This window comes from Maylandia zebra, linkage group LG18, assembly GCF_041146795.1.
Source record: "Maylandia zebra isolate NMK-2024a linkage group LG18, Mzebra_GT3a, whole genome shotgun sequence".
Taxonomy (NCBI): domain Eukaryota; kingdom Metazoa; phylum Chordata; class Actinopteri; order Cichliformes; family Cichlidae; genus Maylandia; species Maylandia zebra.
In genome coordinates this window covers 24,411,765-24,436,669 of record NC_135184.1, presented here as the reverse complement: position 1 = coordinate 24,436,669, position 24,905 = coordinate 24,411,765, and the positions used below count along the sequence as shown (strand labels likewise).

The following is a 24,905-nucleotide window of genomic DNA, read 5'->3' as shown; positions in this document are numbered from 1 at the left end:
TCGCTGGAAGCAGTTGTCAGACAATGGGTACACTGTGTTCATAAAGGGACAGAGATGAATTAGCAACAATACCCAGGTGGATTGTAGCATTTAAATAGTCCTTAGTTGGTAATAAGGGGTCCAAAGTGTGCCAAGAAGATTTCCCCACATTTTCTTTTTACGTTTGTTAGCCGCTTGGCTGTGATAGTAAACAGTAGACACTGATGTAGCTTACTGAATCTTTTGGACTGTGTTCAGCACAATATTAATTAGTCATTGTCAGTTGCTGATTTGTCCTATTTGCATACTATGCATACTCTCGCTCTCTCTTCATATATATATTTGTGTGTGTGTGTGTATGTGTGTGTGTTTATCTTGTTAAATTCAGTATGGTTCCAATAACATTTTTTACAGTAAAATATGTTAATGTACAATCCTTAATATAAGGAGGCGGGGTGGGGGTGGGGGGTGCCAGAGGGGGTGTTCGCCCAGGGCACCAAACAGGCTAGGACCGCCACTGATGGCTACATTGACTTTCTGGTATGTGATTGACTGATTACACATTTTTGCCCATGAGCAGTTGATTAGAAATGCTTATTCGGGTATCAGGTGAATGTAAGTTATTATGAAAAGGTTTTTACCTCTCGAACCCACCTAAGGTCGGATCAGAATGAATGTGATCCATGAATCGATCCATTCTCTGCTGCACTTTGCTACCATCTGTCGGCTGCTCTAAGTATCATCTAAACAACCTTTTAATAGGCGAACCAGCTTTAGCTTTACCAACAAAGCATATCCTCTATTTTTAAAAAAAATAATGAACCGTCACAATGTGGAAACGTTTCAGGCCCAGGCAAGAAGCAAAGGAGCTACTTCAGGATTTAATAAAATGCCGACTACACGGTATGTGGAGGCTGCACTCTTTAAACGGGGCTAAAATTGTTATTTGGGAAAGTTTCTGATTTACAACCTACATTAAGGTGCCTGTTAATTCAATTTCTGACTCAGTTTTTCTTTTGTCGAGTGGGTGTTAACGGTGCAAGCATTTAATTCTACCAGCTAACGGTGCATAAAGCTTTGTTGTCAACAAATTGTTGTGAGTCTAGCTGTGCAGCTAAAGCTAATAGCAGGAATGGCTAGCCGGTGATACATTCAGTGTTAAATGTTGCGTTTACGTGCGTTGACATTTTATGCTTATTTTTGTTTCATTCGATGAACAGAGTACCCCAAGACTTTATAGATGCTATGAAACGCATATCGGGAGGACAACCAGACATGGCTGCTAACACTCAAGCAGCACAGAAAGGTACAGGTAACCTCTATGCATGCAAGAACGAACACGCACACGCGTCCTCACAGAGGTGCTTTATTACTCTTTAGCTCAACGCTTCCTTTGTCTTTGCGTCGCAGATAACCACTCTGCAAATACAACTGCTGTTTTTGTTTACCTTTTGCCTGATTTGATTAATTTCTGAGTCTAATACGTGTCTTTGAATTATAATGAAAAAGATTTCAGGGCAGTGCAGACGTCACCTCGTGTCTTTTTTTTTAAAAATAAGTTACACACAGCAGAATCACAAGTTCATTAGTAATCAATTACACCTAGAAAACCCGAAATGTAATGTCCCCATATGAGAACGGAGAGGCTCTGAAAGTTACCGCTCACTGGACATTTTATCAGGTACACCTTAAAAGCACTTTTGCCTTCAGAGCTGCGTCAATCCTTCATTGCACAGTTTCAATTAGGAGTTGGAAACATTTCTCCAAGATTTTTCTCCGCATTGACAATGTAGTGTCAAATAGTTGCTTCGTACTTGTCGGCTGCACATCTATGATGTGAATCTCCCGTTCTGCCACATTGCAAGGCTGCTCTGCTGGATAGAGATCTGGTGACTCCGGAGGCTATTTGAGTACAACGAACTCATTGACTTCATCAGTAATCAGACTAACTAGATTACATATCTGGAGGCGTGTATTCTCTGAACATACGTTGCCTTCATTTTTCATTTTTATACTGCAGCTTCATCCTCAGTTGACAAATGGAAGTCTTCATTCAAACCAATCGGTGATGAAGATGAAGACTCTCAGGACAAAAGCAGCACAGAAAAGTGAGTTGTGTCTCCTGTAGCCTCGGTCAAGGCTGGCCCACATTTGAGGCTTCATATTTTCATGTAGTGAATTAAATTGTAGAAATAGTGTCTGTCTGCCCAATGAAAGCCAAAACATTTTGTTTAATGTGTGAACGTTCAGTCATTGTTCCAAAAAAAAAGAAAAGAAGAAAAAATTAATTAATCCTTCTTACCCTCATCTTAGGACTGGGCTTTATGACCCTTACAACCCTTTGTCGTCAGACTCTGAACCTGAGATGCCACCGGACCAAGACCACAAACTCTCCCCACCCACTGAGGATAACAGTGTGGAGCGTCAGTGTTTAACTTCAGCGAGAGACTGTCCCGAAGGCCGACACTGGGGCTCAACCTACTCCAAACCAGGAAGCGGACCCCTAGACAGAGGAGAATTTGGCACTGGAACCAGACCTATAGAAATCCCAGGTCTCAGTGCAGGAATTAGAAAGCATGAACAACAGATTTATAGCCCAGAAGCTGAATCACTTAATTGTTCAAGCTTTGGCTCCTTGAGTGAAGTATTGGGCCAGAGAGGTGGCACCCCTGACAGGTGTATTCACAGCTCCTCCACCCAACAGTTTCCTGTGCCTTATGGACAGAGAACCAATGGGGAGGAGACGATAACAGTACCAGGATATAAGATGGAGGTATAGATTTTGAGAATAAAGAATCATTTTTATGCAGTTTGGCTACTGTGGTTCAACTGAATCCAGTGTGATAACCGATCCTTTCTGTCCTCTTTAGACTATTAGATTATCCCCACCGAGGTCACAGGACTATCAGCATCAGGTGGGCTATATGAAAAAAGGTAATGGTAGCTGGGTTACCTTGTTTGTCTCACTATTTCAAATTAACAGCAAGAAATGGCTGAAAGGACTAGATGCTTTAATCACGTCACATTGTCTGAGTAATTCTCTGTATTATATTGTTCTACAGGACGGGACCAAGACCTACCTTCTACAAAGGTGACAAGGAACATGCGCCAAACTGTGACTTTGGAAAAGTAAGCACTGTTCCTTCTGATGTCAAGTTGACAAAGTGAAATCACATGTCCTCTCACCATGTACTCTAATACAGTTTAGTTAAGATGTTGCAGGTCAGTCTGTAACTTTGCCAGTGTTAATAATCTGTCAGACGCACTGAGTCCAGCTGAGTTTGCAGAATTAGTTTTTGCTGCAGCTGAAGCTTGTAATGCTGGAAGTATTCATAGTGATGTCAGCATTTTGGCCGCTTCCATGTTGGTTTTATAGAACCAGAAGTAACCATATTTGTACAAGTGCACAGAAGCAAATTCAGTTAGTAAGCTGACGAAACGTTTCTCCCACTGAACACGCTAATTATACTTTGTACCTCATCCAGCTGAAGGACCAATAAGCTCAAGTCACGTCATCGCGAGGGATCCATCCCTTCACAAACAAAAGCTTCTCTACTTCCTGAGTGTTCAGAATTTATTCAATTTTTCATATAAAGCTCATCAAATAGGTCCTCGCCCGAAATGTGCTCAAGGTCTAACCACATTCGGCGTTGACCTTTTAATTCGCATTATCTTGTGTAATACAGCCGACTAATAATAGACCTTTCTCTCTTTTTCTGTACTTTACACACATCACAATAACCTGTGACTTGTGAGTCACGGGTTTTTGCAGTAAGCTCGATGAGCTGCGTCATTGAAATTCTGGTTTCGGTACCACGCTGTAAACATGTTCATTTTCTTGCTAAAGCTGGAACTACAGTTTGGCACTTCCACCTTGGCTTCCTCTTTCACCCCTGAAAGTTACCACAAGACGTTAATACGTTAAACCTGATTGACTAAACTCTACAGCTCTACTGACTAAAGCCCTGCTAAGTCCTGATGAATATGAGCTGTAACGTAAAAACAAATTAACTTTCCTTATTACACAGACCTGTTCCTATTTTGTTATGTACATTTCCATCACAGCAGTTTTGTCGCTCTTTTGTATATGTTAGGAGGCAAGAGACTCTGAGTTACCTCAGGCAGTGCATGTGTTGTAAAGACATATTTAAAATAAGCAATATGTAGCAGATCAGTTGAAGAGTGGGACTGAAGCACTACGCTGATATGGTTGTTTCAGATGCTGCTTTATATCATAATATTTTCCAGGTTTGACCTTTTACCTCCTACTGGGGCAGTCTGGATTAGTTAATGCCCAAATATTTTTAAATTGCCCAAATCATTTTTCTTCTAGAACGCCCATCACTTGTGACCTTTGTGAGGTTGAGCTTGCCAATGGGCAGGAGCTGCAGGATCATTTGGACAGCAAATGTCACTGGGACACCCTGGAGCACATTCAGCAGAATAATAAATACGATGACGTAATGATAGCGTTCCTTCAGGTACGATCACTGACAGAAACGGTAAAACGAATTTCCCAGTCATGTATTCTGGCTTCTGTATCATAAGTTTGCACTCTGCATGTACTATAGATAGATGTCCAACAGATCTTTTCTTTTTTAGGAAGTGATGCTGTATAAGAGCCATTATTGTAGCCAAGCGGTAGAGGACAACGCTCTTCAAAGTAAATACATGTTTTGAAATGAAAAGTCATGATGTTCATGACAGACTAAAAAAGAAATACTTTCATCCTACTCACCCCTATCGTGTTGTCAGCTCTACAGGAAAATAACCACATGACAAAGGTGGAAATGTTTCATTGTGCTGCTTGCAAAGTTTACATATCCACATCTGTTGCTGAAGTGCAGGCTCACATCACCTCTGAGGAACACCTCTCTCGCACAAAGGTAATGCTGCTGTCCTACAAGTGCAACAACACAGATGTGTTTTCATTAAATATCCTTTTTGTTTACTGTGATTGTTTGACTTTCCCGAAGGAGTTTGAAGTGCATAGGAGACATGCTTGCCTCAGCAAAGCAGAAGCCATGATGAAGGAGCTCAAACCACAGTTTGAACACTTCCTGAAGGTATTTTGCAAGAGATTTCCAAACTATCTAGAGTGTACACAGTGTGCTGGCAGAGCTGCTTAACATTAATCTACCAAGCCAAAAAAAGCAGCTGGGGCCTTAGACTTTTTTAATATTTAAACAGTCGTTTTTACAAAGTGGTTATTTTGACCTAATATTTTCTTAAGTTGTCCAATTGTGGACTAAGTGTACTCAAAATTCAATCTTCTACATGATGCTTCTAAAACGAGTACCTGAAGCTATCCAGTGTTTGGACAATAATAGGATTTTGGTAATTTTGCCTCTGTTTAAGATGGCAGTGGAGTTTGAGTGAAACTATGAAGATCTGCGGTTTCAAAGGTTTTAACGAAAGTATTGTGTCCGCTTTTTAGAAATTGCAGACATTTTCAAGAGGCTCAAAAGTAACTCGACAATTGATTGACTAGGAGTTTCATGGCCAGTTTTGAGGCCTGTTTACTACATGACAAATTAACCAGGTAAAAGATCTGGAGTTGGTTTCAATTGTTGCCTTTTGTAGGCTGGAATTCTAAATATGAGGTCCAAAGAGTTATCAGTGTTAGAGACGGAGGGCATCTCTTAGGGTGCCAAACAGAAATAAACCTTTCAGAGAGATAACATAACAAAAGGAAAAAAGAGAGAGTGGCTAAATCAACAGTCTCTTTCCTTGGTTTAAAAAAAAAAAACCCTCTCATGTAGTCAAAGCTAGTCAGGCAATGAAGTGAAGAAAGTCTGATATCAAAATTCATCTTGTAAATACAGAGGATTTGCAACAAGGTGCACACCACCGGTTACGGTTAAGAACAGACAGGTTAGAATAAACTTTGCCAGAAGGAGTCTGCACAGTACTGTAGAAGGTTAAATTTGCGGTTTTGTTAATACTTATTTGTAGCTTCCACACCAAAATTTGATACATAAAAACCCCCCGACTTGAATACAGAAGTAATTTGAAAAACATTAGCTTGCTTCTTTGTCTTTTATTTAGTACAACTGGAAATAAATCTTTTGACAGATTAAACCAACATGAACTTAAAGAACAATAATGGGAAGAGAAATATACGGGCAAGGAGAGAAACAGCTCATCCAAATCAAATGTGGTTGTTGTAGTGTTAAGATATGGGGATGTATGGCTGCCTGTAGTTTTTATTGATGAAATACCTACTGATAGAAGTATCAGGATGAACTGTGAAGTGCACACGGCTATACTCTCTGCTCTAATTTAGACAAATGCTGCCAAACTGCTTAGACAGCATTAGACAAAAGCAACCCAAGAGTATTAGTCACCTGATCTCAAAACAACAAAGCATGTTTTACAGGTAAAACTGACAACAAACAGGTAAAGACCCACAATTAAGCAGGATCTGAAGGCAGCTGCTGTAAAGGCCTTGTACAGGATCTCAAGGGAGGAAACAAAGTATTTGAGGACGTCCATGGGTTTCTAGACTTCAGGCAGTCATTGAGTACAAAGGATTTTTATCCATGTATTAAAAACAATCCTTATATTTAGAGTTTGTCCAGTTACCTTTGAGGCTCTGTAGATGGAAGTCTGTGTATGAAACTGGTTCTATTTCCTAAACACTTGAGGCATAATTTTTGTTAAACCTAAGCTGAAAGTCTTCACTTTATATTTGGGCCTGGTATTATCACTTTCCTTATGTTTCTATACATTTATCCAGGATCTCTGGGCTACTTGGATCTTAATCAGTTATACAGATGTCATCTACTGCATGATGTATTTTGATATTTTTAAGTAATATGAGACTATTGGGTAGATGCGAATGATTTTTTTTTGTTTTACTTACCAAATTTAATGAGTTCAAACTTAATACTAAAATGAATTGGCTATTTTTTAAATAAAGATAAAAATCAGTTCTTAATGGGGGACAGTTCATATGCAGAAGATATTCATGATTCATATGAGTTCAAATAAGTAAAATATGTCTTATTAGTGTGTAGGTAAGTGCAGGGAATGTAATCTTCTGTCTTGCAGAGTTAACTTTAATGCACTTTTGTGTGAAGTGAGACATCAAAGCCAAATTGAAACGCAACATTGTACATAAAAGCATAACTTTATCTTTATGTATCAAGTGAAACGTAACTGAAGCCATAAATCTTATTAATGCATTTGTTTTCACTCTCCGTACACTAGCTCGATTAGTAGAAGCAAATGATAGCCTGCAGAGCTAGGAGTAATTACTAGTAATTAAAGTGTGTGCACTCAGCATGTCTGGAGCTCTACAGATGTAACTAAACTAATTCTTTTCTTTCAGGGTGGCAGCCCATTCGAATGACAGAACTTACGTGATGTTGTCATGAGACTGTTTACACTGAGATGCTGCGGATGAAGAGCAGTCGACTTTACTCTTCATTACCACACAAAACTGCTGTCCCAGTACTCGTGTCTAATGCTGACAGACATGCTGTTGTGGGCCTGTGAACACAATGCAGCTTTTCTTTGTTTATATACGGATTCCCATTTCTCATCTGCCTTGCGTTGCACTGACTACAGCTGCTCCCAGACGATCTCCATCTGGGTGCTTGTAGAAGGTTAAACTTGCAGTTTTGTTAACACTAATTCTTTGTACCGTCCACATCAAAATATGCTACGTTAAAAAACAAAAACAAAACATGAATGCATAAATAATTTGAAAAATGTCAGATTGTTTCTTTGTCTTTTATTTAGAACAACACAAATGTTTTAAGCATTGTATCTGTGTGATATAGTACATTTAAAATTAAATTATTTCAAAACAGTATATTTAAACATTAAATATAGGTGACATGTATGAAGGGCTTGGTCAGCACGGGTTGTGCGTGTTAGGTCTCTCTCTCTTTTTTACCTCTTTTCTTCCTCAACCACCTTCAGTTTAAATCTTGTGTTAGAAACAATGCAGTTACTGAAATACTATAAAACACTCTTTCTATGCATGACAAGTTTTCAGACATTTTTTTTCTTTTTCATTTTTTCCTCTTTTTTTTTTTTTTTTTTTTGTTGTTTTGCACTTTCATTCAAAATATTTCTCTCAGTAACTCTGGCCTGAAAAGAGACTGTGGGTTTTGATTTGACCATGTTGCAATACAAAGGAAACATGACTTGATGTGAATATTGATACAGAAGAGAAGTGCTCCCAGAAACTGACTCAAACCATGAGAAATCTGAGGTAAAGGTTGTCTTCATTAGAAATGGATTCCACACTACATTACTGCATAAAACAAAACAGTCTGTCCACTTGGAATTGTATTCCAAAAAAATGGACCATGTAAAAACAGACAGGGTAACAATATCCAAAATAATTGATTTTTTCATCTGTCCAAATGTGTACAATATCTCAGGCAATATTGTACTTTTGGCCAGTAATTTGTTGACTAAAAAAACCCAAAAGTGAACATCGAATATACATACACATACAGTCTAGTGAAATCTAAAAAGGTCCCCACTGGCCTCATGAGACAGCATGTGTGACTGTCAAGGAGCCATCTTGGTCAGTCTTGAAGGTTGGGGTGTCTGTGGGCAACGAGGTGACCTCTACCATGCCTAGCCCAGTGTGAGGGACGCTAGTGTTCATTATGTGTCTTTGTAAATGTTTTATCCAGTCCTCCTGAACTGACAAGGGACCTTGGAAGACCAGGTCACAGAACCTGGAAACACAAAGAAATGCAAAACCAGGCAACCAGGTTATCTGGCAGCTTGAGACTGGGGAAAAATGAATTGGGGATTAAAAAAACAACAAAAAAAGCAAACACATTACCTGCAGGTGAGCCTGTACATTTCCTCTGGTGTTTGAGTTAAGGGCAGTGTCTTCTTTTTTGAGCCAGGCCTTGAGCGTGTCCTAACTGCTTTACAGTCAATCGCTGAAAGACAGAATTTCATTTACAGCCCAACATTAACACTACAGTATATTTAACATTATAATGGATGAAAATATTTGATGAACACTGGAAAATTGTCTAATGACATTTCAGCAAGAGTTCTTTGAATGGGCTTTGAATGTGTGGACGTTTTTGACTTTTGCTGTATTATGCATGGTCGAGTGTGGCTAAGAAAGGGCCCAAGATCAAAGTGTGATGATGTGCGCCTGCAGGAAAACTGGGTCCTGACAACTTGAAGCCACCAAGAGGTCGCTCTGCAATTAAAATCTCTGCTAAAGCTCCAAAAAGCTGATGCCCTCCTACATTCTTACCTTGGGGAGCACACAAATAACCACTGGTGGACTAAATATAACTAAGATTTGGACATCGCAGCTCCTTTTGGTTTCCAGCTACACAGTTTTATCAGGCTGAGATTTCTGCTGCTGTTGGTGCCTGAAAGTTTGTGAACCCTTTGCATAAATATGACCTGCTGCCAGAATAAGAGATCCCAGTTAAACAAGATAAAAAATATTACATCATTCCTTTTATTCAATAATCCAACGTTACATAAGAGAGGTAAAACTATGTGCTTTTTGCTTTTGCTCTAACATTCTTGCTAGGTTAGGGGTTAGGATTCTGACTTGGCCGCATAGTCTTTATTCTTCTTTAACCTTTAAGTACAAATATTAGCGATGAAGGTCATTGTATTGCTGCACGACCTACTTTCTCTCTCGAGATTTACATCGCAGACAGATGTCCTGGTTTTCCTTTAGAATTTGCTGGAATAATTCAGAAGTCATTGTTCCATCAGTGATGAAGAGGCATCTTGGCCTAGATGCAGCAAGCAAGGCCCAAACCATGATACAACCATCTGCTCCTCTCCCTGCCACGCACAGCTTTGCTGTTTGGTGTTCTCCTTTTAACAATTTAATGAACCTGAACATTTGCCAGCATGGAAGTGGTGTTACCCTGGGGTCCTTTATGATCATATGAACTACACACCTTGCTCTTGGGTGATCTTTGTGGGTCGACCACTCCTGGGGAGTGTAACAGTGGTCTTGAATATCCTCCATTTGTACACAATTTGTCTGACTGTGGAACGGTGGAGTCCAAACTCTTTTGAGATGATTTTGTAACCCTTTCCAGCTTCATGAGCATCAACAATCCTCTTCCTGAGTTCCTCAGAGAGCTCCTTTGTTCTTGGCATGATGCCGTTCCACAAACACAGTTAGGTTCTTTTTTTTTTCTTTTTCTTTTTTAAACAGAACAGGCGGTGCACTCACACCTGATTGTAATCTGGCTGATTGAAAACATCTGACTCCAATTTCAGATTAACTGATAATCCACGAGGTTCACATACTTAATGCTAAAATAATACATTTTAGGACTTGAAAATCTGAAGTTGTTTTTGGTCACATTTATGCAGAAATCTATTAAATTCTAAAAGGTACTTTTCTTTGGAGGTTTTAACCAACAGTAGAGCATTTTTTATAAGTAGATGCTCACTTTCTTTGCATTGGCTACACTTGAAAACAAATATTTTGAAGGTAATGCGATCTGATGTGATGCTAGTGTAAAAAGAAAGCAGAAGGAGACTTCTTTGTGGTAAATGCTCCAAGACCAAAGATTTTTTTTTACATTTTTTTTAATTTGAAGTGGAACTGCTACTAAAACTGTGGTCAACACTGCAGAAAACAGATTGGCTTTTGCAACTATTCCCAATCTTCCAAAAAGGGTAAAAGGAGATTATTCAGTACCAGGAGAAGCCAAAGAGTATGCACAGAGGAAGAATAAAATCACTTGTTTTGTGAGCCCAGCTGTTTTGAGTTTTGATGTTTTTGTTACTGATAAGACCTAGTCAGGAAGAAGGCTAAGACAAAATTCTGGCGTGAAACTGGATTAACAGTTTATGGGGACATAGTAGTGTGAATGGTAAGTGTAATTGTAAAGGTTTTAAGAAGAAAGCATACAGGGCGTAGTCTGACTAAAGATTTTACTAGTTGCACTTACTGGTTCCCTCGAGTAAGGCGATCCTTTTTCTTTTTGCATATGCCCGGAGGTGATTTGACAATGCAACACCACTGTGGAACGTTGCGTTGCAATGGATGCACACCTTCCTGTTGAATTCACCCTTCTCTGCGAAAAGACAAAATCAATAAGAAGAAAGTAAATACAGAGGTTTAGTGAGGTTTACTTATTCGTCAGAGGTGTTGATGAATTGTAGAAACAGACACTGGTAAGTTTATCATGTCTAAAATCAAGCTTTCAACAGTTTTCATCACATTTCAGCAAATAAGCTGTCTGTGACAAAAAAGAAATGTACTTGGAAATGCCTAAGTGTCAATACTTTATTTAATATTATACTATTAACTGCAAGGCAATAAAACAAGAATAAAGCTAATCTGTATTTCGTGTAACAGGCACTTCCGTTTCATCCACAATACAAGGTACAGTGGGGCAAAAAAAGTATTTAGTCAGCCACCGATTGTGCAAGTTCTCCCACCTAAAATGATGACAGAGGTCAGTAATTTGCACCAGAGGTACACTTCAACTGTGAGAGACAGAATGTGAAAAAAAAATCCATGAATCCACATGGTAGGATTTGTAAAGAATTTATTCGTAAATCAGGGTGGAAAATAAGTATTTGGTCAATAACAAAAATACAACTCAATACTTTGTAACATAACCTTTGTTGGCAATAACAGAGGTCAAACGTTTACTATAGGTCTTTACCAGGTTTGCACACACAGTAGCTGGTATTTTGGCCCATTCCTCCATGCAGATCTTCTCGAGAGCAGTGATGTTTTGGGGCTGTCGCCTAGCAACACGGACCTTCAACTCCCGCCACAGATTTTCTATGGGGTTGAGGTCTGGAGACTGGCTAGGCCACTCCAGGACTTTCAAATGCTTCTTACGGAGCCACTCCTTTGTTGCCCGGGCGGTGTGTTTTGGATCATTGTCATGTTGGAAGACCCAGCCTCGTTTCATCTTCAAAGTTCTCACTGATGGAAGGAGGTTTTGGCTCAAAATCTCACGATACATGGCCCCATTCATTCTGTCCTTAACACGGATCAGTCGTCCTGTCCCCTTGGCAGAAAAACAGCCCCATGGCATGATGTTTCCACCCCCATGCTTCACAGTAGGTATGGTGTTCTTGGGATGCAACTCAGTATTCTTCTTCCTCCAAACACGACGAGTTGAGTTTATACCAAAAAGTTCTACTTTGGTTTCATCTGACCACATGACATTCTCCCAATCCTCTGCTGTATCATCCATGTGCTCTCTGGCAAACTTCAGACGGGCCTGGACATGCACTGGCTTCAGCAGCGGAACACGTCTGGCACTGCGGGATTTGATTCCCTGCCGTTGTAGTGTGTTACTGATGGTGACCTTTGTTACTTTGGTCCCAGCTCTCTGCAGGTCATTCACCAGGTCCCCCCGTGTGGTTCTGGGATCTTTGCTCACCGTTCTCATGATCATTTTGACCCCACGGGATGAGATCTTGCGTGGAGCCCCAGATCGAGGGAGATTATCAGTGGTCTTGTATGTCTTCCATTTTCTGATGATTGCTCCCACAGTTGATTTTTTCACACCAAGCTGCTTGCCTATTGTAGATTCACTCTTCCCAGTCTGGTGCAGGTCTACAATACTTTTCCTGGTGTCCTTCGAAAGCTCTTTGGTCTTGGCCATGGCGGAGTTTGGAGTCTGACGGTTTGAGGCTGTGGACAGGTGTCTTTTATACAGATGATGAGTTCAAACAGGTGCCATTCATACAGGTAACGAGTGGGGGACAGAAAAGCTTCTTACAGAAGACGTTACAGGTCTGTGAGAGCCAGAGATTTTCCATGTTTGAGGTGACCAAATACTTATTTTCCACCCTGATTTACGAATAAATTCTTTACAAATCCTACCATGTGAATTCATGGATTTTCTTTTCACATTCTGTCTCTCACAGTTGAAGTGTACCTCTGGTGCAAATTACTGACCTCTGTCATCATTTTAGGTGGGGGAACTTGCACAATCGGTGGCTGACTAAATACTTTTTTGCCCCACTGTATACTCTTATTCTCTACATTTATGCTGATGAAACCTTAATTTCAACACACATGCACACTCACAAACACACAAAAAAATCCTGACAAAAAACAGCTGCTGCAAATCTGAGTTTTAGAACATGCACAAGCTTAGACAATTAAATTTAATGGTAGTCCAAAGCATTGTTACTTACCAGATATTTGGTTTGGCAGTGAAGATACAACTTTTGCTCCTGAATTGTGTTCACTGTTTGAAGAAACTGTTATCATGTTTCTGGATATCTGAGAGGATCCCTTTAGTCTGGCATCTTCCTGACACTTCCTTTTCTTTAGAATTCCTATCAAGGCAGTTGTGCCTGAGAACGAATTTTTAACATCCAAATTCGTCTCCTGTTGCCTTTGTTCAGATTCAATTTCTGCTAAAGAAAAGGTGGGTATCAGTGGTTTGGCTTCAGTGCAAACGCTTGAATCGGAATTACTTTTTATGATTCCAGTATGGGGCGATGTGAAACGATCAGCACTGGACAGCTTAGAAGAAGCACCATAGTGGAAATGGTTCCGTCTCTTTCCCACAATCTGAAGGGCCCTCTGGAACTCCTTCTTGTCCCTCATCAGCTCTCGTAGTAAAAGTAATGGGGATTTGTTTTTTGATGCAAAGCTTTTACCAAGCTTTTTGAGGTGGCCTCGTATGTGGTTTGACTGCCCAGTCCTGTTGTCAAACGAGTCCCCACATAAGGGACAAGAATGAATGCTCTTCACGGTCTCAGAGTTTGACTCTAGCTGTAATGCTGAGAGAAATAAAATAAAATTAGGCACAAAAACATTGCACCGTATAATATCAGACATTTGAACTTTGTAACACTGAACGACTTTTAATCTATAATTTAAATCCAGTTTGCAAGTTGGGTTTTATGTTTTATGCTCACAGTTCCTTCCACTGGTTTTATACAGGTATCTCAAAAGAATGACTGTCAAGATTTCGGATGCAGCTAGCTACTGTTGGCTAGCGCTTTGTCACATGGAATTACACAGCGGGTAGCTCTGCATGCTTTATTTGGCAGAGTTTTTACCCCAGAAGGCCTTCCAACTATTCCCATCAGGAAAGGCCAGATAACCAAAGGGGATTTGTGTCTCTGGCTGGAATCAACACAGTAATCTTCCACTTGCCCAGCAGATGTGTTAACCACTACACTATGGAGATGGACGCAGCCAGGCGGCTAACCACCCCCCACCAAAACAAGATGGAGAATTTGGAAGAAGGTAGCCCCACTAATTTTCACAAAGCAGTTCTTGAGAGTTTGTCAGTGTTGATTGTTACAGATACAACCTACTGACCTTTGACACTATAATGTTTACATATAAATTACCGTATTTCAAAATGCTTAAATTCTGCTGCACTGTTGGCTGCAGAAATCACCAAGACCAGAAAGAGAATCTTTAATTTTCTCTTGTTGCTGCTGATGTGGACAGAAGATGACACTGGATTGCAGTGACAGATCACAAACAATGGAAGCCTACAGTAGATTGTGGAGCGAACATTTCATTTGATCTAACCATCTTGCAGAAAACCCTATTTATAGATAGTGTACATTAGTGCTGGGCGATATGACGATATATATCGTGTGGACGATAGAAAAATGTCTATCGTGCCATTTGTCTTCTATTGTTTCTATCGTTTCTAACCTAGTTTTATAAATTATTATATAAAATATATCATTAAATAGCCTGTGGCAAATATATTAGTGTTGTCTTGTCACTATACATACTCTAACTTTATGCAAGAGAAAATAAAGTATAAAAAATCTGATATTTTTCGTAGGGGTGCAACAATACTTGTATCGGTATTGAACCGTTTGATATAGTGCTTTGAGTTTGGTACGCATATGTATCGAACGATACAAAATTTTAAATTTATTTTATCAACTTTTCTTCTGACGATGCTGTCTGTGTTGAGAGCTCAGTGGATCTGCGTTTGACTACTCCGCCTAGGCTGCACTGTCGAGCGCAGATCCACTGAGCGCAGCGCAAGCTAGCAAGACAGAAGCTAAGCTCGTTGCAACATGGCAACTGCCTCAACGCTACCCGAAACTGAACCTCCACCACCCTCATTCAGATCTGGAGTTTGGAACTGTCTTTGTTTTCATGTGAAGCATGACCCTGATGGTAAGCGCGTCATGGACGAAAGTAAACCAGTATGTCGGATGTACCACGCAATGCTCAATTACATTGGTGGGAACTACTGCGTTAGCGCAGTTAGCTCGTTAGCGTGTTGACGCCGTCCAGCCCCATGCACGGGGCGATCCGCGGTAACTCGTTAACGGAGATTTGCCGCGTTGTGGCGTTAATGTCATTTTAACTAGATTAACGCTGACAGCACTAGTGGGAACACAACGAATATGACTGCACACTTACGCCGACATCATCCTAGTGCAAAGACAAGTGGAAGCAGACAAGTAGAAGCAGACAAAAACAAGAAGCACGCATGCTACAAACTTTACCCGAGTCATTTAGACAGCCGTTAGCACATGATTCTCCTTATGGGGACCTGATATGTTTAATATGCTGCCGAGAATATAGCCCAGAAGAAGCGTATAGTATAGCTTTTATTTTGGAAAGAGCCATTTCTCTGTAATAAACTCTCTTTTCCAAAGATGAGTGATTTCTCGAACAGATAGATTTATTTATATTTTATTATTTTGTTGTTTCAGCAACATTAAATTTAAAAACTGTACTTTTGAGTTAAAATATATATTTATAATTTTAATAAATGACAAATTAAAAAGGCATGAACATTTTTTTGTATCGAAAATATATCGAACTGTGACACCCAAGTATCGAACCGAACCGAACCGTGAATTTTGTGTATTGTTGCACCCCTAATTTTTCGCAAAGAAACTCCGTCTTGTGGTTTTGCGACATGCTTTATGGTAACTCAAAACGATGGACGCGCGACAGGTTGCAGTTTCATGCCCGGACATGCAACAGGCAGAGACAGCTACAAAGGCAGCCCAAGAAGAAGCACTTTCACCGAAAAGAGGGGATACGTCTGTGATTTGGTTACATTTTGGGTTCAACAGCACCGACACAGAGCAGAAGACGCCCATTTGCAAGCTATGCTATAAAACTAATCCCGCACCCGATGGCAACACAACAAATCTCTTCTATCACCTACAGAAGGTACACAAAGGAAAACTCAAGAACCCAGAAAATCCAACCTAAACCAAGTTATGGAACAACGGAAGCAAGTTTGGAAAAGAAAAACTATAGCCAGCCGAAGATAAAGCAGTCTTTCGCACAAGGTACGCCGTTTGAGAAAACATCCCAGTGCCATAAACAAATCACAGGAGCCATCTCGCGTTACATTTGTAAAGGCATGGCCCCTGTTCATGTAATTGAGAAGGACAGCTTTCGTGACCTCGTCACCCTCTGCGCTCGCTGTTTACAGACTGCGTACTTTCCACATGACCACACTGGAGTCATGTTAGCCCAAGGTATGAGTCTGCCATTGATACATATTTAATGTGCATAAAGTACATTATGTACATATATACATGCATGTAGTACTCATGTGTGTATATATATATATATATATATATATATATATATATATATATATTAGTTTTACCAACATATAGAGATTGACAGACCACGTGACTTTCGCGCATTGCATGCCGGGAACTCGTGGCAAAACAATCCAAGTACCGCATCAAATGCAAGCATTTGCAGCACCGCAAAACGTTCATTCTCCGGTTCCAATACCTTCTTGCTTTTCCTTTGTCCCCCAAAAAAGTTATGTACAAAACGAAGGCGAACAATGCCGGTCCGTACAAAGACAGACTTGATGAAAAGTCAAAGAAAAGATACGAGGAAAAAAATCAAACGACTGAAAGGGTCAGACCCTTACGAGCACACAGAGTGGACAAAATACATTAGCGTGCTGCCCAACTTTCACCACGCTCATATTTATAATTATACGGTTCTTGGAGTGAGTGCACACACTCATGAAGTTTAGTAACTTCAGGTCACTGCAACAAGCCCAGGTACAGTTTACCGATGGATGGGTACAGGACCTTGAAATGCACCGTGTAGAACGAAAGACCATCGTATGAACAAACGTAAGTTTACCAGTCTCACAAATCGTCTTCATAAATACACATTCGTTAACCGTTTATTAATAGGACCTTTGAGCTCAACGGTAATTAATTAGTAATGGAAATAATTTCTGGTACGCATTACAGAAATGTAGCAGTGACAATAATATTGTATGCTGTAATCGTACTGGGCAATTAGTGATACAAAAAAACCTGTTTTACCCTGTGAATAAAAGTATATGTTTTTGCCAATGTACCATGGTAATAACAGAAGTGAAACGCAATATTGTGTCAGGACAATTCACTATTTATGCACAATAAACAAAGGAGCATAGCGCGACAATTTCTGTTCAGCGCCAGACTTGCTTGTAACCTATATCACCAATTATGTTATGAAAAGTATTAACTACTACAAAACACTGACCTTTTTGGAAATGCTTTGGAGCAGACTAACATGTGAGCTGGAGTGCTCTGGGATGTTATATTTGGTCTTTGAATGGCTGCAATCCAGGCCATCCGTCGGCTCTTTGTTACTTCGGAAACATGGCTCGAACAATTTCTCTTCAACAACGTAATCCAATAACAACTGATCTCTTTACCCGTCGGCTTCCCGTGGCTGTCATGCAGTTAATAATACAACAGCTTCTTGCCATTTTTTGTGTTTCTTTTTAATCGCTGTGTAATGTAATTTCAATTGAAAGCCTGCGTCCGCTAGTACCTCTTGCCACGAGTTCCCAGAATCCTTTGCGGTTTTACCCCTGAATGACGTCACATTTTCAATCTCTATATGATATGCATGTTAGTAAAACAAATATTTTCATCTACTGTTCTGGCTGTAGTAATTCCGAGTGACCCCTAATTAAGAATTAATGTGTCTAGGTCTTTGTCAAACTTTTCAGAGAATAACTGGAAACATTGTGGTAATATTGCGGTATATTGTGATATAAAATAATTCATATCGTGATAAATATTTTTTACATATCGCCCCGCACTAGTGTACATAACTAATTATTGCAGTTAATAACTGGTCAGTAACAACCAGTCACTAGAGAAAAACTCCAACCAATTGGCGAGTGGTACCTTCAAATTAATTTGATTAATCTGTTGATGGTTTAGTTTTTGGAACCACATTTTGAGATCTCCTGCAGTATCTGTTACAACTCGGCAAGAGCACATTTTAACAGTAGTAATAAGGAAAGCTGTAATGTACAAGAGTTTTTCTTTTAAAGAAGAACATGCAATAAGCAAGTACCTTTTTTCAATCGGCGTAATGCTGACATCTTCCGTCGAATTCGCGGCCTTCTGTCTTGACAAGCCACCTGCTCAGGAGGCACAACATGGCGCGCATTGTAGCTGAGCCCTACCCTATGAAGATGCCCTCGGACATGATTTGACAATCCAACACCTGACTCAAATACTGCAGGACAATAAGGACAGTTCTTGCGGTCCGATTCCAACTCTGACAAATCATCTCCGAAGGACTCTCCCAATGGTATTTGGTGGGCTTCAAAGGTTTCTTGAAACACTTCTGTTTCTATGCATTCTTCTTTGATTTCAGGGTCAGTCTGCTCTTGCTCTTCAGTCTTTATCTTCTCAAAAAGCCTTTTAGATGCTTGAAGGGCACCCCTCATAGACATTCTTCTGCTATATGTGTAAATGATGTTTTGTTTTTCTTTTTTGATGCCATTGTCAGAAAGGTTACTGTTTGCATCTGTATCTTTAAACTGGAAAATATCCCTTTCATCATAGTTGGCCACTTCTTCAGGATTGACTTTTTTCGGACTTGGCAAAGGTTTTGGTAAGATAAAGCATGAGTCTTGGTCGGAGGTGTTGCGATATGGGGTGGACATCTTTCTTTTAGATGGTGTCTTTTTGACTGTCGAGGGATCTATAGTCACACTGGAGCCATTTGGGGATAAAGTTGATTCTTCATCCTTGACTGTCAATGTTTCAAGCAACTCATCACAACCATCTTTGTCACTGTGCTGAACAGGTTTACTACAATTATTGCGTTCCTTCTTCTGCTCTAAACTCTTTTTTCCATGTCTTTGTCGAGACAGGAGAACATTAATAGATTTGTCCAGTTTTGACTCTGTTACTTGAGACCTGGGGCCTCTCTTAAGCTTGCTATTTCTGAATAAGTCTGAAATGTCACTGGACCCATTAGGTGAACAAGCTCTTTTAGAGGCAATCTGATTTTTGATAGAGATTTTAGATGTAAACTCTGCATCTTCGACAGGAGTTTTACAAGTAGGCACTTGCTGCTCCTTACCTAGTTGTGCGTTTTTCTCTCTATGCTGTGCGGCTTCATATTCTTCAAAACTTTGTTGATGGCGTCTGAGAAGGTGATTCTTAAAAACAGTTTTGCTAAAAGCTCTATAAGAACAAATATCACATGAGAATATTCCATGATCATCCTCCTGCACTTGCTTTCTAACCGTAATAACAGTGTGCTGCATAATGTCATGTCTCCTAAGGTCATTTTCACTAAGAGTCCTGAAGCTACATTTGTCACATCTAAACTTTCTCTTGTCCTTCTCATGTGTCTTTGCATGTTGAACAAATGTGTTTGGGCAATTTGTTCCAAATGGACACTGAGGACAGAAAAACTTAGCGTTTTTATCATCTTTTTTCCGATCATTCACACCTTTGATCTCTTCAGTAAGTCTTGTTCTCTTGTCCTTATGGATGGACATGTGGTCAATAAGCAAACCACTTTGTCTGAAAGACTGGCCACACTCTCGGCATATGAAGGGCTTTGGTGAAATATTGGGAGGTTCAACATGAGACTTCATATGACGATGCAAATGATGTTCTTTCTTAAATATAAGTTTACATTTTGAGCATGGGTAACAGGACGGCTTCCCCTCTGAATGAGAATTTATTGTGAGTCTTCCCTTCAATGGAGAAAGTCCGTGTTTCATGTTGTTCTCATGCGAATTCCTTGAAGGTCCATTGTAAAGAATTTCCTTGATGGCCTTTACTGTTCCATTTGGATACTTTGAAACTTTTCCTGTTGGTGATGACTGTGACTTAGAGAATTTCCTTGACTTTCTGACTTTTCTGACAGGAATGGAATCTTCTTGGCCTTCAGCCTCAGACAGTTCCTCAGATGACTTGGGGCTCAATTCAGGGTAAAGGTCTTCTGAAGGATCTACCATCACAACCATGTCCATTTTCCGTTTCCTTCTCCTTTGGCTATTAGCAGGAGAGACTTCCTCTTTAGTCTCCTCACCAGGGGAATCACTATGGTTTTCCCAAAGAAACTGCATAAACTCTTTGTGTGGGTCCCAATTTAGGTCACTGGTGCTACTGAAATTATCCAATGAGTTCTCAGGTGACTCATCAAATCCCCAAATTCCTGCAGTGTCGATTTCATGTACAGTTTTTAGAGGCGTGATACTCTTTTCCTCCTCTTTTTCAGAGGAAATGCTATTTAGTTCATGGGCTTGTGTAGCCTGATGGGAAGAAGGTCCATTTCCCAAGCCAACCGGAGACAACATATCTTCATTCGACAGAACATCAAGGACATTGTTTTGTTTTGGGGAAGGCTTGCCAAAGGAATCAGTGCAAGCAGCGGATTCTTGCGCCATTCTCACTGGTTCCTGTAGGAGTGTGAGGGCATTGATCTCAGGATCTGCATCTTTGTCATCTTCATCAACACCTGTCAGACATGACATTTCTGCTGCCATGACCTAAAAAAGAAAAGACATTCTTAAATATACTCACTAACAAACAACTAAATAGTATAGTATTATTCAGTTCAAACCTCTGCCCTGAAAATAGACCATTGGTCTGGAAATTATGTAGCTTTTTTGACTTCCTCTTCATAGTACACACATATTTGTAAATAAAAGAAAACTTCTGTGTTAAAAAATTGTATGGTAATTTTTTTAACATCATACGTGAGCTATTGAGGTCACATGAGGCAAGGTGTGCATGGGGGATTAAATCAAGGATCACGTTAGAATAGTAAACTATAAGTTAATGCTCTCATACAGGTATTTTCTAACCAACTATTTTCTAACCATTCATTCATCGATCCATTTGCTACCACTTATCCAGCCAACAAAGAAACCTAGATCTCCCTCTCCTCAGCCACTTCCTTAAAGTGTTCCTATGACAGTCAAGACATATAACCTCTCCAAGGACATGTCGTTCTTCCAGGACATGTCCTTTTTCCAGGACATGCCCTTCTTCCAGGGTATGTCCTGGAAAAAGGACATGTCCTGGAAGAACGACATGTCCTTGGAGAGGTTATATGTCTTCTTCCAGGACATGCCTGGAACACCCAGGAGACACTATAATCAGATGCCCAAACAAGCCCCTTAGTGGTTCTACTCTGAGTCAGTGAATGACCCAGCTTGTCCCTGACCTGGAGTGGGTATTCTATCCTTTTCTGACTGAGAACCATGGCCTCAGACTTGTGTTAAGTGTTAATTCTCATTTCTTCCAATTAACACTGGGCTGCAAACTGCTTCAATGTGAGCTGGAGGCAACCACTTGATGAAGCCAATAGAACCACACTGTTTACAAAAAGCAGAAGCCACCAAGGTGAAAGCCTTCCGGCACCTGTTGTTTCCACCTGGAGATTCTGTCCGTAAAAATTAGAATAGAAACTGTGACAAGCCCCGGTGAAGTCCAACACCCACTGGAAACGAGTCCGGCTTATTCCCAGCAATGCAAACCAAGCATTTTGTTTTTCTTTTGGTACGATAACAAGGAGCAAAATGACTATGTTTTTCCATCACATTCATGGGTGAAGGGAGCAATGCTGTCATCCATAGGCCCTTTCCACTGGGCATATGGAGAGCCAATGGAAAGGGGTTTTCCATTGGCTCTCCATAGGCAAATACCTCAGCAAATGGACACAACTACAAAACCATGTTAAGCATAAATCTATTAACAGTTGCTTACTACAGTACTAGTCACAAACATGCCAGGGATGGTTACTAGCTAGCTATAACTTAGATATTCATCATGTAACTTATTATACTAATAGTCAAGTATAAAATATATATATATACACTGGTTAAAACCGGATGTTTTTATCAGCATGTCAATATTATTGGCCAAAATTTGCCATTTGGAAACCTATCAGTATCAGTATTCATAATGGTCGATAATTTAAAAACTCGAGAGATGGGAGAAACACCCTTCTTGCTATGAATATTGACATCACATAATTTTTCTGCCTCTCTAACCTCTCTAAACACAAAGTAGGGCAGGGCATAAACAATTAAGTAAATACCCTAACAGTTGTTGTCTGTGGTTAACTGTTTAAGGAAAAAACAATATGGCAACATATTGGAACATCGATTTTTTAACTCACCAAACAAAACATTTTTGCAATCTTGAAGTAACACTTAAATTGCACATTACCGTTAGCTAATATTTTTGAACTTTTTCATACCTCGCTGCACAGGAATAAATGTTTATTTTGAACCTCAAGGGCGTAGGTAGGAAAAATGGTGCAGTAAGCATAGAATCCGCAAGAAGCTGCTGCCAAACAGCAAACAGAGCTGGGGTCATTAATCAACCGGAAGAACATTATTCATTTAATTCAAAAGCTTCTTTCAGATTGGAAACCATTCCTGACACAACCCTGTGTCTCCACCCATTTTTTTGCATGTTAGGCAAATGTGTTAACCACTACACTGCTGAGCCACTAATTGTTGTTTTACTGAGTATTTTGACTATTCATGTCATTTTTCAAAGTAAAACACAATTACATTCTTATAAATAGTACTTCTTTATCTTACACATTAGGTGAATGAATGGGTTAGGTTTTGGACTAAAGCCAAAATTCATCTTAAATTTGCCAAAAAAATTGTTTTTTGACACTAGCCAAGAGAACCAAGAGAACAAACATTTAATGGTAAAAATCATTAACAGGAGCCCAGAAATGCAAATATAGATCAGTGGTAGTTAGCATTGTCTGTACATGCAGCTTGTAGCATGCTTTAGCAGATAGTATAAACTTGACAAAACAGGAAACTGTTCAAAATAACATTGAATATTTATATTTTTAAATGTGCAATTTGTAGTTCTTGGTTATTTAGATGTATAAAGTAAAGCGTTTGGCTATGCTACCAGAGTTGACTTCATGGCTCAATCAGCATTTACTGTCTACAAAATAAATAAAACTAAATACAAAATACACTCGATCCTTAGCTTAGATAATTAATTCTGGTCATTGTTAACACCACAAGGTCGAAGGAGCGAGAGGTGTTGTTTTTGAAGGGCAATAAAAGTGTCATACCAAGTGAATGCTTCTGTGGCACACAAAGGTGATCCTAACATGTACGTAGCAGCACCAAATCTGCACAGGGATGGACCTTATAAATGGCTTTTGGTGAGCGGTGTTGGATTTTGTATAGAGCTGAAACTTTCAGCACAGTTGTTCAGGTACATGCCAGCCCACGACAGTTGGTGTCAGTTTCAAATATGCCTTTTTTTCAGAGCAAATATGATCATCTAGACAAATGTTCCGTTGAAGGATCATTACATTTCTTTGACGTTTATATCACGATGTGTTGCTGGATGCTGCTTGCAGGAGCTGCAGACCATTCCATTAAGGCTGTTCCACACCAAAACCTATTCCTCAGGCTAAAATCCAGCTAATGACAATCGTTACTCGCTACTCATAATACAAACACCATTCCAAATGATGAAAAACAAACAAACGTTACCTCTGAGCGGTGTGGATGAAAACAGGGCGCAATTTATACGCTGCATTGAATAATTTCTTACTTTCGTCTTCCATCTATTTCACAGTCGCCATTTTCCTGTGGTGGTCTGGTGTGGGACAGATCATTTCTTTCGTACGGGTAATCGTACACGTAATTTACTCTAGTGTAAGAGGACAAACTTTTATCCAAATAATTACGTTTAATCCTGTGACTGTTTTATATTACAGCTATAGCAATAGCTCATGTTTTCGTCAAGTATTATTTCGTCGCGTATTGTTTCGAGTCGGCCTCATGCTCCCCCGAGAGATTTGTAATGGTTCAGTCCAGATAGGAGGCATAAAAGCAGAGTTAATGACCATCTCTTTTGGGTAGCAGATTTTTGGGGGGGCTTGATGTCGTATAATCACAGTTTTAATTGATAAGATAAATTGATAGGTTTGGTTTGGATTATTTTAAGCACACATCTGGTTTTGCTTTTTAAAGTTGCTACTGACGCACAGACAGGAATTGTATGCCAACACAGGAGAAATGTTAGCACTACCCCCCCCCCCATGGTTGTCTTCTCTTGGGTCTTTGTTGCGTTTGTAGCCGGTTATTAGCTTAGTTCTGTAACTCTCTACCTCGTAGTTTAAAGACTTGAGACACATTTTTTAAACATACGCGACAAAATATAAAAATTAATCCTGTAACCACTCTTATACCTGCCCCTGATTGTTTATAAGGGCATTTTTCTACAGCTGAGTTCAGCACTGTCAAAAGGAAAACGTATTAATAAAACTATTGTCAGTCACTGTGGAGTGAGGTCAGGGGGTTAAACTCAGGCCTGACTAAACAATGTCTTCGTATCTGCAGAGTAATGTCTGTTATCACAGGTGGGTATACAGTCATCATTTTAAGAAAGACATTGTTTTTAACTTACCTAAGCGGTGAACCGTCAAAATGTCTGCATAATTTATTGTGATTAGCTGGTTCTTACATGTTAGCTAAACTAAAGCTGCCGACACTTCTTTTGTCCTTAACATAACAGCCTAGAAAAGTAATAATGTAAGCATTTTGCTCTTAAACACCTTCATTTAAATGCAAATGAAATGCAAACTGATTGTATGTTGCTTTGTTCAGGAGGTGAGCTGTCATGCTGTAAACATTTTCAAGAAATCTGTTAATAACTTGTATTAGCTTAAATGCTAAAGCGATATC

At 39.7% G+C, this 24,905-nt stretch overlaps 2 protein-coding genes across 3 annotated transcripts; one reads left to right on the top strand and one right to left on the bottom strand.

Annotated features, from left to right (window-relative positions):
• The first annotated feature begins 556 nt into the window (after window positions 1-556).
• On the top strand, window positions 557-7,700 carry LOC101464482 (uncharacterized). The gene is made up of 11 exons (XM_004570540.4): window positions 557-882; window positions 1,200-1,285; window positions 2,000-2,087; window positions 2,293-2,752; window positions 2,850-2,913; window positions 3,042-3,108; window positions 4,313-4,460; window positions 4,582-4,642; window positions 4,735-4,865; window positions 4,956-5,045; window positions 7,313-7,700. The coding sequence occupies exons 1-11, from the start codon at window positions 797-799 to the stop codon at window positions 7,331-7,333; spliced, it is 1,302 nt and encodes a 433-aa protein (XP_004570597.1). The 5' UTR covers window positions 557-796; the 3' UTR covers window positions 7,334-7,700.
• A 126-nt stretch (window positions 7,701-7,826) lies between these two features.
• On the bottom strand, window positions 7,827-24,006 carry znf644a (zinc finger protein 644a). 2 transcript variants are annotated; one of them, XM_004570545.4, is made up of 6 exons: window positions 23,709-24,006; window positions 18,269-20,711; window positions 13,120-13,713; window positions 10,902-11,027; window positions 8,792-8,894; window positions 7,827-8,681 (listed from the first exon to the last, which is right to left on the bottom strand). In XM_004570545.4, the coding sequence occupies exons 2-6, from the start codon at window positions 20,706-20,708 to the stop codon at window positions 8,486-8,488; spliced, it is 3,459 nt and encodes a 1,152-aa protein (XP_004570602.2). In that variant the 5' UTR covers window positions 20,709-20,711; window positions 23,709-24,006; the 3' UTR covers window positions 7,827-8,485. The 2 variants fall into 2 exon arrangements, with proteins under 2 accessions (XP_004570602.2, XP_004570603.2); XM_004570546.4 differs by having other exon boundaries at window positions 23,770-24,006.
• Window positions 24,007-24,905: the final 899 nt, after the last annotated feature.

Excerpts from the sequence above, each read along its gene's own strand:
- LOC101464482 (XM_004570540.4), top strand. The coding sequence starts at position 797 with ATGAACCGTCACAATGTGGAAACGTTTCAGGCCCAGGCAAGAAGCAAA. Across the intron at positions 883-1,199 it reads AATAAAATGCCGACTACACG|AGTACCCCAAGACTTTATAG; the intron begins GTATGTGGAGGC and ends TTCGATGAACAG. Across the intron at positions 3,109-4,312 it reads CAAACTGTGACTTTGGAAAA|AACGCCCATCACTTGTGACC; the intron begins GTAAGCACTGTT and ends TTTTTCTTCTAG.
- znf644a (XM_004570545.4), bottom strand. The coding sequence starts at position 20,708 with ATGGCAGCAGAAATGTCATGTCTGACAGGTGTTGATGAAGATGACAAA. Across the intron at positions 8,895-10,901 it reads CGCCTTACTCGAGGGAACCA|CGATTGACTGTAAAGCAGTT; the intron begins GTAAGTGCAACT and ends TCTGTCTTTCAG. Across the intron at positions 8,682-8,791 it reads ATGTACAGGCTCACCTGCAG|GTTCTGTGACCTGGTCTTCC; the intron begins GTAATGTGTTTG and ends TTGTGTTTCCAG.